The sequence below is a fragment of the Trachemys scripta genome, chromosome 5 (assembly GCF_013100865.1).
Source record: "Trachemys scripta elegans isolate TJP31775 chromosome 5, CAS_Tse_1.0, whole genome shotgun sequence".
Classification (NCBI taxonomy): domain Eukaryota; kingdom Metazoa; phylum Chordata; order Testudines; family Emydidae; genus Trachemys; species Trachemys scripta.
Window position 1 is genome coordinate 39689981 of NC_048302.1, and position 12617 is coordinate 39702597.

A 12617-nucleotide genomic window follows, 5' to 3' on the forward strand; every position below is an offset into this window, starting at 1 on the left:
GAGGTGAGCGTTGCCCAGAGCCTGTACTCCGAAACCCCTCCCACTCCCCAACCCCCTGCCCCAGCCCTGAGCCCCCTCCCACACCCAAATTCCCTCCCAGAGCCCACACCCCGAATCCCCTCCTGCACCCCAACTCCCTGACCCAGCTTGGAACCCCTCCCACACTCCAAACCCCTCAGCCCCAGCCTGGATCCCCCTCCTGCACCCCAACCCCTCATCTCCAGCCCCACCCCAGAGCCCACACCCCCTGCCACATCCCAACCCCCTGCCTCAGCCCGGAGCCCCCTCCCCACCCCAGAGCCGGAACCCCCAGCCAATGCCCTCACCTTCACTCACTTGCTCATTTCCACCAGACTGGGGCAAGGGGTTGGGGTATGGGAGGAGGTGAGGGCATTGGCTGGGGGTTCCGGCTCTGGGGTGGGGAGGGGGCTCCGGGCTGAGGCAGGGGGTTGGGATGTGGCAGGGGGTGTGGGCTCTGGGGTGGGGCTGGAGATGAGGGGTTGGGGTGCAGGAGGGGGATCCAGGCTGGGGCTGAGGGGTTTGGAGTGTGGGAGGGGTTCCAAGCTGGGTCAGGGAGTTGGGGTGCAGGAGGGGATTCGGGGTGTGGGCTCTGGGAGGGAATTTGGGTGTGGGAGGGGGCTCAGGGCTGGGGCAGGGGGTTGGGGAGTGGGAGGGGTTTCGGAGTACAGGCTCTGGGCAACGCTCACCTCAGCTGGCTCCCCGCGAGTGGCAACATGTTTCTTGGCTCCTAGGCGGCTCTGCCCGCTGCCTCTGCAATTCCCATTGGCGTTGATTCCTGGCCAATGGGCACTGCGGAGCCGGCAGTGCAGGGTGGGGGCAGTGCACGGAGCCCCCCTAGGAGCCAGGGACATGTTGCTGCTTCCAGGGAGCTGTGCGGAGCCAAGTAGGGAGCCTGCCAGTCCCATGCCAACCGGACTTCTAACAGCCCAGTCAGTGGTGCTGACTGGAGCCACCAGGGTTCTTTTTTTGACCAGGTATTCCAGTCCACTATGTGTGCCAGATACAAATCTAGGAATGTGAAAAAGACAGGGTAAACTATAGTTATACAACATACTTCAGTTTAAATAAACACAGAGAAATAATGAAAAATTGCTGGCATATACTGGCCACATATGTCTGCAGCTAAATGACCTTTACAGTTAACTTCATTCCTTGCATTTAGTCTAATGCATGTATGCATACATCTAAGTTCACTTTTTTGATCTTAAGTGGTGTGTTTGCAGAGCTTCTTTCCTGCAGATCTGGCAAAGAGGAGCTCTTATCTGTGCACTTTGGAAAATTCACTGTAGCAGATCTCCTTTAAAAGCCACCTTAACGGGAGTGAAGCGATCTGGTCTCAAGTCTGTGTGCACTTGAAACAGGAGGCCGTACCTACTACATTCGTCAGTGTGCGGCAAAATGAGCCCATGCATACATGCACATTATTGTCGTCTTAGCTGCTTGCAAAAACTTCATCTGCGAAGTGTGTGCATGTGTGTGACGTGTCATTTTCAAAGCGTCATAATTCAGTGAAAACCAAACTAATTTTAATCAGAATGTTCAAAGGTACTTTCTTCCATTAAGGCTATTTTTATACCATACTCAGTCTTTCTATCCCAGACCACCACATTTGTGGGCTGCTGAAGGAAAGATCACAGTAGTATTTTGATTAAAAAAGGTAGTTTCCTTCTCCCCCTTTCCTCTCACTTATGAACAAAATTAGATTTTTTTAAAAAGTCATCTAGAGGCAGAGCCCAATTCAGGAAAATTTTAGCCTGAAAAGTGAAAGCTCTGGAAAATTATAAATGAATAGAAACTGTAATGCATCTTTAACTTGGGTTGTTTCTGTTTATGATGATGTAATATTGTTATACTGTAAGTAAAATTATTCATATTTCCTCCTGTTGGGTGTAAATGGCCAGGGTACCCTGCATCTGAAATGGCTTGTTCTAAATAGAGCTATGTATTCCTAACAAAAGAGACCTAGTATAAGGTTGTAATTAACCATAGGAATTCTAATGTTCTAAAGATGCACGGGATTAAGAAAACTAGGAATATATTTATTCTTGTCACAATTTTTTTAATGAAAGTATTCATTTTCCTATGTTTCATTTATGTCCTTTTAGAAGGGTATATAGTATAGTATAGTACAGCCATGTCAAGGTAACATTGTTTTATCAGATAATCTTACTTCATGACTACTCCTATACAGTTACAGGAAGAATACCAGATTTGGACATACAGTATTATACTAATGGTCTAATTACTGAAGATGATCTGTCCCTGTGGCCCTGAATGCTATTTTTGTAGGAAAACAATTAACAAATAAAAGAATTGAATGTAGGACAAGGAGAAAGCAACTCTTTAACAAAGTAAATGAAAATTAAAAGTAGGGCTTCAGTAGTTGATTATGTAATAAGGTAACGTACAAGTCTCTCTTTGTGTGAGAATAAGTATCTCAAACTGAACCTGATATTTCAATATGTTGAGTTAAATCCTCCTTCAGGTTGTTTTAATTTAAAATATTTTAACTGACCTACTGCATTTTGAAAACCGATTTAAAAGACAGTGAAAAAAAGAATATAGGATGGTTTCTTATTAACTTTTTAACTTTTAAAATGGTGTAGGTTATTTAAACAGTTATATTCTTCTTCGAGTGCTTGCTCATATCGATTCCAATTCAGTGCGTGCGCGCCATGTGCATGATCGTCGGAAGATTTTTACCCTAGCAACACTCGGTGGGTCGGCTGAAGCGCCCCCTAGAGTGGCGCCCTTCCAACTGGGTCCCGACCCAGTGCCCCCTCAGTTCCTTCTTACCGCTCGTGACAGTCGTTGGAACTGTGGAGCGCGGCATAGCTGATCTCCACTTCCCTAGCTCTTTACTCGTCTTTTTGTTCTCTAGTTAGTTGTATTATAGTTCTTAGTAGTTTCTAGTTGTAGTTAAAAGTTTATAGTTAGTATATATAGTAGTATAGTGTATATAGTAGTTTGAAGAAAGGGGGGGTTTCTCCCCTCCCTCCTTCCCGGTACCCGGGCTCATGCCTAGGTCTCCGGGTTTCAAGGCCTGCCCGGCCTGCCTTAAGCCAATGCCTACGGGAGACCCCCACGACTCCTGTCTGAAGTGCCTTGGGGAATCCCATCAACCAGATAAGTGCCGCATCTGTAAGGCATTCAGGCTGCGGACAAAAAAGGAGCGGGACTTTCATTTAAAACAGCTCACTTAGCCCAGTGCCCTTGGCACCGCGCGCAGACCAGGCGCTGTCGGTCCAAAGCGCACCTCCGGCACCAGAACAACCTGGCACCAGCAAAGACTCTCTGCACCGGACGTCTCCGGCACTGGTACAGATGTGACACCGCTCACTGTCTCTGGGGCCCAAGAAGCAGCACAAACCACCTGCTGCTCCTGCACAGTTACAGGCACCGCCTATGCCCCCATTGGAGGAATGCCCCGTGCCGGACCGCCCCACGAAGGCTCCAACGCCGACACCGTCGATTCCGGTGCCGCAAGCGCCATTGAGTCCAGTGCACACAAGCTCCCCAGTGCACACAGTGGTCAAGCTTGGTCTGCCGTCCACTCCGGAGACCTTCTCTACTGCTCACAACCTGATTGCACTGACTGAGCCGAGATCGTCTGACCCTCCGGCACCGCCGGTGCAAACTGTCCCATTGATAGGGGAAGCCCGCCTTCATGCGCCCTCCATCGCAGAGCGAGACAGGTTGGCACCGATCTCAGTCCCACTCCAGGTCGTGGTCCTGATCTCGTCGATGGTCTCGGACTCGGCACCGCTTGCAGTCTCAGCACCGATACCCATCTCGGCACCGGTTGTACTCGCAGCACCGCTGCGCCTCACGAAGGTCTCCCTCATGGTATGATCGGTACCAGTCCAGCTCCCAGCACCGATCGTCTCGCAGCTGATCCCGGCACCGCCCGGCCCCTAGGTCTTCGTCAAGATCTAGATCGGCCTCCCGGCACCGATATGACAGTCGGTCCCAATCCCGATGGCGGTACCACTCGAGACCTTTGCACCGGTCTCCATCTCCCAGGGATGGAGCAACAGCGCGGGACGGTGCGACAGTGCATGTGCGTTCGGCACCGCCTTGGCCTTCACGACCAAATTCAACGTCATCCTAAGCGGGGAGCGGCTACCACATCCAGGGCCAAGACGCGGACGGTGCGAGCCAGGGGCAAGACAAAGGACAGGATCCTGACCATGGACCCCCGCAATGGTCCTTTTGGACCCATTGGGCATACTACCAGACCCCAGGTGTCCCTTCAGGGGCTTCTTGCTCTGCCCATTCGGAGCCCTGAGTGCCAGAGGCCACTGTGAGCCACTCTCCTCCGGTGGCCTTGGAGGCGACAGCCCTGCCCTCAGATCAGGCCCATGCCCCTCGTGTTGCCAAGGACCTAGGGCAACCGGACCCTCCCCAAATAGACCTTCCCCAGGATCCATTAGTCCTGGGGGTGTCCTCCTCATCCTCGCCTGACGAGGTGGTGGCAGGCACATCCTCCTCTGGCCCACCACCTATAGATCTTTGTGCACACCAAGAATTGCTACGTAGGGTGGCACAGAACATGAACCTCCAGGTGGATGAGGTGGTGGAAGTCGAGGATCCAGTGGTGGACATTTTATCGGCTAATGTCCCCACACGTGTAGCCTTGCCGTTTATTCGGACCATCCAGGCTAATGCCAATACGATCTGGCAGTCCCCAGCGTCTATTCCTCCCACTGCCAGAGGGGTGGAGAGGAAGTACTTGGTTCCCTCCAAGGACTATGAATACTTGTATATTCACCCCCAACCTTGCCCCTCATTGTACAGTCTGAATGAGAGGGAGAGACATGGCCAGCAAGCGCCCGCCCCTAAGTCTAAAGGCGTGAGACACCTGGATTTATTCGGGCGCAAGATATATTCAACTGGCGGCCTACAGCTCAGGGTAGCTAACCAGCAGGCCCTCTTGAGCTGTTATAATTAGAACAGCACCTGGAACTCGATGGGGAAGTTCAAGGAGTTGGTTCCTCAGGAGTCCAGGGAGGAGCCTGGGGCCTTGCTAGAGGAGGGCAAGACAGTAGTGAGGACATCCCTGCAGGCATCGATAGATGCAGTGGACTCGGTGGCTAGGACCCTAGCCTCTGGTGTGGCTATGCGCCGCATCTCATGGCTGCAGGTGTCCGGTCTTCCACTGGAGCTGCAGCAGACAATTCAAGACCTGCCCTTTGACAGCCAGGGATTATTCTCAGACAAAACTGACCCTAGACTTCAGAGTCTGAAGGATAACCGGGCCATCATGCGCTCATTGGGCATGCATACCCCGGTGATGCAACGCAGACCCTTCCGGCCCCAACCACAGCGCACCTACCCTAACCCTCGACCGCGACAAGACTTCGCCAGGAGGCGTGATCACGGTGGTAGGAGGAGACAATCTGGTCCTCAATCAGGCCAGAATCAGGGCCCCCCAAAACCATCGGCGGGCCCCAAGCAAAACTTATGAAGGTGCGCCCGAGGGCAGAGCACCAGTGTCCTTGCAGGATCCTTTCCCGCCTTTCTTCAGCCGCCTCTCCTATTTCCTCACTGCGTGGTCCCGCATAACGTCAGACTGCTGGGTCCTACGCATGGTGGAAACTGGATACCATCTTCAGTTTGTTTCGCCCCCCTCCCACCCTGTCCCTCTCAGCGACCCCTCTCACGAGCAATTCCTCTTACAGGAGGTACATGCGCTCCTGTCTATCGGAGCGGTGGAAGAGGTCCCAAGGGATTTGAGGGGCAGGGGATTTTACTCCCGTTACTTCCTAATCTCAAAGGCAAATGGGGGACTACGACCCATCCTGGACCTGCGCGGACTCAACAAATTCATGGTAAAGTTGAAGTTCCACATGGTTTCTCTGGGGACCATTATCCCTTCCCTGGATCCTGGAGACTGGTACGCCGCCCTCGACATGAAGGACGTGTACTTCCACATAGCAATTTACCCGCCACACAGGCGCTTCCTCCGCTTTGTGGTCAACCAACAGTATTTCCAATTTACCGTCCACCCCTTCAGCCTGTCCACAGTGCCAAGGGTCTTTACAAAGCGCATGGCTGTCGTAGTAGCCTCGCTCCATCGGCATCGGATCCAAGTGTTTCCGTACCTCGATGACTGGCTCATTCGGGGTTGTTCCGAGCTCCAGGTGCGGTCTCATGTTCGGTTCGTCATGAGCTTGTTCAGACAGTTGGGCCTACTGCTCAACGCCGAAAAGTCCACTTTGCAGCCAACCCAAAGAATAGACTTCATTGGAGCAATCCTGGACTCGAATCTCGCCAGGGCGTGCCTACCGCAGGCCCGCTTCCAGTCCATGGCGACTATTATTCATGGCCTCCAAAGCTTCCCGACCTCAACAGCACGCATGTGACTTGGTCTACTGGGCCACATGGCATTGTGTATCTTCGTGACCAGACATGCCAGATTACGCCTCCGTCTGCTTCAGGCTTGGCTCTTGTCAGTGTACCGTCCAGGTCGAGACAAGTTGGACACAGTACTCACGGTGCCGGAGGTCTTATCCTCTCTGGGTTGGTGGCTAAACCCCAGCTTTGTGTGTGGGGGGGATGCCATTCCATGCCCCCCAGCCCTCTCTAGTCCTGACCATGGACACGTCATCTCTGGGCTAGGGCGCTCACCTCGCAGACCTTCGCACGCAGGGCATTTGGTCCGCACAGGAGATAACCCTGCATATCAACGTACAGGAACTGAGAGCGGTACGCCTGGCGTGTCGGGTATTCCGGAAACACCTTCGGGGCCGTTGTCACAATTTTCACAGACACAGTTTTACATCAACAAGCAAGGGAGAGCACGATCGTCCCCCCCCCCCCCCCCCGTCAGGAAGCCATTCACCTGTGGGAATTCTGCATAGCCCACTCGATCGACCTGGTGGCGTTGTTTCTCCCAGGAGTCCAGAACGCCTTGGCAGATTGCCTCAGCAGGTCCTCCCTGGCTCGCGAGTGGTCGATTTGTCCGGACGTGATCCATTCTGTTTTCCGGAAGTGGGGGTTTCCCCATGTAGATCTTTTCGCCTCTCATGAGAACCGGATGTGCCAGGTGTTCTGTTTTCTCCAGGGACGTTCCCCGGGCTCCCTATTGGAGGCCTTCCTGATGCAGTGGAAAGACCATCTGTTCTACGCCTTTCCTCCATTCCCATTAGTTCACAAGGTCCTTCTCAAATTGCGACGAGACAAGGCCTGCTTAATCTTGATTGCCCCGGCGTGGCCCAGGCAACATTGGTACACCACACTCCTTGATCTGTCCGTGACCAAACCAATTCCTCTACCATTGTGGCCCGACCTGATCACTCAGGAGCACAGCAGACTATGTCATCCGGACCTGCAGTCCCTCCATCTCACAGCATGGATGCTGCATGGCTAAATCAATGTGAGCTGCGTTGCTCCCGTTCAGTGCAGCAAGTATTCTTGGGTAGCAGAAAGCCCTCTACTAGGTCCATATACCTGGCCAAATGGAAGCGCTTCTCCTGCTGGTGTGCCCTGAGCAATACTGTCCCTCTGGAGGCGCCAGTACCTACCATCCTAGATTATCTCTGGTCCCTGAAACAGCAAGGCCTGGCTGTCTCATCCATCAGAGTACATCTAGCAGCGATTTCAGCCTTCCACCCGGGCGAAAACGAGTGCTCGGTTTTCTCCAATCCCATGGTCAGCAGGTTCCTCAAGGTCTGGAACGTCTGTACCCACAAATTCGACATCCAGCCCCTCCGTGGGATCTCAGTCTGGTCCTATCTAGACTCCCTTCTAGCTGATGGCCACCTGCTCGCTTCTGTACCTTTCCTGGAAGACAGCCTTCCTTGTCGCTATCACCTCGGCGAGACGTGTGTCGGCGCTTCGAGCCCTCACTTCAGACCCACCGTATACGGTGTTCCATAAGGACAAGGTACAGCTGCGACCACACCCCACCTTCCTCCCTAAGGTGGTGTCTGCCTTCCATGTCAATCAAGACATCTTATTTCCGGTCTTCTTTCTGAAGCCACACACTACATGACAAGAGCAATAGCTGCATTCCCTAGATGTTCGTAGGGCTCTCGCCTTTTACATCGAACAAACAAAACCTTTTAGGAGGACGTCCCAGCTGTTCCTAGCTGTGGCAGACCAGATGAAGGGCTTCCTGGTCTCCACACAGCGAATCTCATCTTGGATTATATCATGCATCCGTGCATGCTATCACTTGGCTGGTGTCCCAACTACACGACTCACTGCCCACTCTATTCGGGCTCAAGCTTCGTCCTCCACCTTTCTGGCTCATGTACCCATACAGGAGATATGTAGGGCAGCAACTTGGTCATCAGTACGTACCTTCGCTTCCCACTATGCGATAGTGCAGCAGTCCGGGGTGATGCTGCATTCGGTTCAGCGGTCCTCCATTCCGCGACTTCTAACTCCAACCCCACCGCCTAGGTAAGGCTTGGGAGTCACCTAATTGGAATCGATATGAGCAAGCTCTCGAAGAAGAAAAGATGGTTACTCACCTTTGTAACTGTTGTTCTTCGAGATGTGTTGCTCATATCCATTCCAAACCTGCCCTCCTTCCCCTCTGACGGAGTAGCCGGCAAGAAGGAACTGAGAGGGCGCTGGGTTGGCAGGGGCATATATCCAGTGCCGTAAGGGCGCCACTCCAGGGGGTGTCTCAGCCAACCCACCGAGTGTTGCTAGGGTAAAAATCTTCTGACGATCGTGCATGCGGCGCGCGCACACCTAATTGGAATGGATATGAGCAACACATCTTGAAGAACAGTTACAAAAGTGAGTAACTGTCTTTTTTTGTATTTAACAAAGCACATAACTATTTTTCTGTTAACGTTTTATTACTGTGCTAGTTTACAATCAGATATTATGTTGCCATACTACTAGTGACACCAATGATGTCCTTATTCAGAAAAAACAGTAATGACCAATGAAAAGAGACTTAAATACCAAAAAATAGGTTTATTTTCAGAAATCGCTTATGCTTTGCGTGGTATGTGAATATCTTTCTGAATACTGCAGTAAGTGTGAGATCTCACTGCACTACGCACTGGCGTGTTAACTATTTTCCTTCTCCTAAGGTCTCTGTTGTCCCTCATTCTGAAACTTTAAATAATTAAAAAAGCTATATACTATATTTTCTTCTTTTCTCCTCCCCTACTCCCCAAATACATCTGTTGTGGTGATCTCATGGTTAAAACCCTAGACTGGAAATCAAAGCCTAGGGTGAAATCCTTTGTCCTGGGCCAGCCCCTTGAGGCTGGGTAAAAAGGGCCAGAGCAACATAAAGAGGGTCCTAAAAGACCCATATTCAGTCAGGGAAGGGATTTCCTTGGGGCAGATGCTGCAGAAGACAGTCATGAGTCTGCTTCCTGATGACCTCCTTGCAAGACCTGGTGAAGAGGGGGTGATGAGTAGGAGGAGGCTATGTTGGGGGTGCACATGCAGTGATTCCAGGCAATACTGCAGACCATAGGGCTGCATAGGGAGACTTCTGTTATTTAGACAGTCCTGAGGGCCAGACTAAGTTACAGTAGGGGCCTATGCAGCCTATGGAGCAGCCCAGAATTTGGAGATTGCATAGATAACTTTAAAACCACCATAGCCCTCACTTGTTAGGGATTGAGATTTCTGTGCTGCGTCTCTTAGAGGCACAGCACAAAATCTGACCCCTACGCTCTTCATTTCTGCTATAGACTATGACTTTGAACAACTTCTCTGTTTTCTGAGTTTCCCCACCTATATAACGGGATAGTTACCTGCTTTATAGAAAGTTTTTGAGGTTTAATTCATTAATGTCTGTAAAACGCTTTGAAATCATGAGATGGAAGTTACTATGGAACCACAAAATACTTACTAGAATTACTCTGCACTAGCAGGAAGGTCAGCCACTGAACCTGCAGCACCATTCCTACAATATTGGAGACTCTGAGAGGAACTGATTAGTAAGAGACCTGAGGCTTTCCTCAGATCTGGGTAACCTGCAGGATATTTTATAGTACTATCATTAGGACACTGACAGCCTAAAAAATATTTTCTGTACAAATGCCTTTCTAAAAGTGGATTAGTTACTACTAATGGCAAGTTTATCAATTGATTCTAAGATTGTCTATGTACTTACATTACTTCTGAGCTTACAGCTGAGCATGACCTGCACTCTCTTTTTCAGGATACCCAAAAATTCAAATTTAGCTTTATTTAAATTCATAATAGTTAATTTCTTCTAGGATACATTTCATTATTGACCTAACGCTTTTTTCCCCTCACAACAGGCCACCAAGGTTAATGGGAGAAGGCTTTGTTGTAATGCAGTCCAATGATGTTGACATCTACTATTACATGGATGAACCAGGTATCTTCTGTTAAATAATAGTGTTATTTACATAATTTGTGCACTGTTTATTTATCAGGACTTCCTGTACCATTAGTTTTAATGTCTTACTTTTGTCTTTCTGGAATGCTGAAAGACTTTTTTTGATCTCCAGCTTAGATGAGTCAGCACAAGATGTGAGACAATAAGAATGTTGCAAGAAAGTGTATGGACTGTCCCTGCCCCTCTTTAGTATTATCTACTAAATTTTCACATTGTTGTCATTGACAGGAACAGGTGGGCAAGTTCCACTGACATAAATGGAAAAGAATACTAATTTATATTTTGAGTCAAAACACTGTTTTTAACAGTATTTTTTAGCTGTCGTGCTTCATAATGAATATTGTCAACATTTAGATAAACCCAACATCCAGGCTTCTCTCTGCAGGTCTGGAAAAGGTCAGACCTGGAGGTGGGATTTTCAGAATGGTATCAATGGGAGTTTGGTGCCTAATTCTCCTCAGACACTTCTGAAAATGTCAAGTTTTCAGTGCCTAATATTAAACTTCTTAAAACTATATTTAAGCATCCACATAGAAATCATCTGCTTTGTAAAACCATGCTAAGCAAACCTAACTCCAGGTGAAATCAGTGGGAACTGCAGATGTTTTTGAAAATCAGTCCACTCCTACGTTGGTGTATAAGGTCTTGTGTACACAGGGAAGTTTTCTCAGTATAACCTAAGGTGTGAATTTAATCTAGTGTAGTACCACTATAGCCTCCTGTGTAGATGCTCTTATTCTGGGATAGTGGGTCATTTTTGGCATAGCGTTTGTCACTTCGGAAGGGGTTTATAACTAGACCGGTATAACTGATCATTTTTTCCCCATGTAGACAAGTCTTTAATATACCTTTATGAGCTTAACTTTAGGCACGCAGGTTAGAGAACTTTGGCCTAAGTTCTTGAACACATGGGGTAGGATTTTCAGAATTGCTCATTGTTGGCCTATCTCTCTACCCACATTGAAGTAAATGGCAAAAATTCAACCATATTTACATTAGAAGGTTTTACCAGTAACATTTCTACCAGTATACAGCTGCTGACATTGCTATCACTAGTTTGTATTCACATTTGACTGTCTTTGCTGGTGCAGCATGCCCTCACACTGACAAGTTGTATTGGCAAAAGGAGGACAGCATGGTGATTACACATCCCAGTGTCCCCAGGGCCATTGTTCAGTGCATTTACTTCTAAGAAATCTTTTGGCAGTGCATTGTGGGCTGCCAGTGCTCTTCTCAGGCAATTGTGGGATTTGGAGGATCAAATTCTCACAGTTTCCTCTGTTCCATCCCATAGTCTTCTCTTCCTCATGCTGGTTTTCCATCTTGTTGTCAGACTCATGGATGTGGAACAGATCAGTAGATCTGGCTTGTCTGTTTTAGAGACAGAGCAGCTGATTGTTCTGTACTTATGGCGCTACAAGTACCATCACAGCTGGGTCTGCAGTAGAGAAAACTGAAGAGGTGTGGGTAATGTGGAAAGTGAATGAAAGTCACCAGGTGCTGCAGGCACTCACTGAGCAGCTGCACACTATGGAGCAGCAGTTTCTGAGCCTGTGAAATGAGCACCGAATGGTGGGATTGGCTCATGATGCAAATCTAGTGGCTGTAGAATTTTCATATGTGGAAGGCCACATTCCTGGAGTTGTGTACCAGGCTCCCTTCAGCACAGAGACCCCCAAATGAGGGCTGCTTTGACAGTAGAGAAATGGGGGGTGATTGCTGCTCCGACAGGTTTACTCTTGAGGGAATTTTGTACCAAAAAGTTACAAATTCTGCATGCAATGTTTTAAAATTCTGCATATTTTATTTGTCAAAATAACACAATATAATCGTACCATTTTCAATTATTTTGGTAGTTTAGTTCAAAATACCTGTCAGCAAGTACAGACAACAAAGATGATTCAGGAAATGTTTTTTGACAAATAGATTTCTTACTCCACAGAACTGATGGAAATACTAATATTACCATGTATGCTAAGCACAGAAGACTTTAAGGGTATGCCTACACAGCAAAGAAAAACCCACGGCTAGCCCGTGCCAGCCAACTCAGGCTTACAGGGCTCAGCCTGTGGGGCTGTCAGTTTCATTGCTGTTCAGACTTCTGGGCTTGGAGCTCAAGGCCTCCCGCCCTCCTCGCCCCCCCCTTCTCCCCCCCACGTGCAGAGTCCTATTGCAGAAGTGGGCAAACTACGGCCCGCGGGCCACATCCGGCCCGCGGAACCGTCCTGCCTGGCCCCCCGGCCGGGGA

The 12617-nt window shown here is 49.4% G+C and overlaps 1 protein-coding gene across 1 annotated transcript in view; it reads left to right on the forward strand.

Annotated features, from left to right (window-relative positions):
• KIAA1109 (KIAA1109 ortholog) overlaps positions 1–12617 on the forward strand; it is a 244747-nt gene that overhangs the window by 50630 nt on the left and 181500 nt on the right. The window contains exon 9 of the mRNA XM_034771463.1: positions 10269–10348. Coding sequence (XP_034627354.1) covers positions 10269–10348 — 80 coding nt within the window. The remainder of the gene's footprint in view (positions 1–10268; positions 10349–12617) is intronic.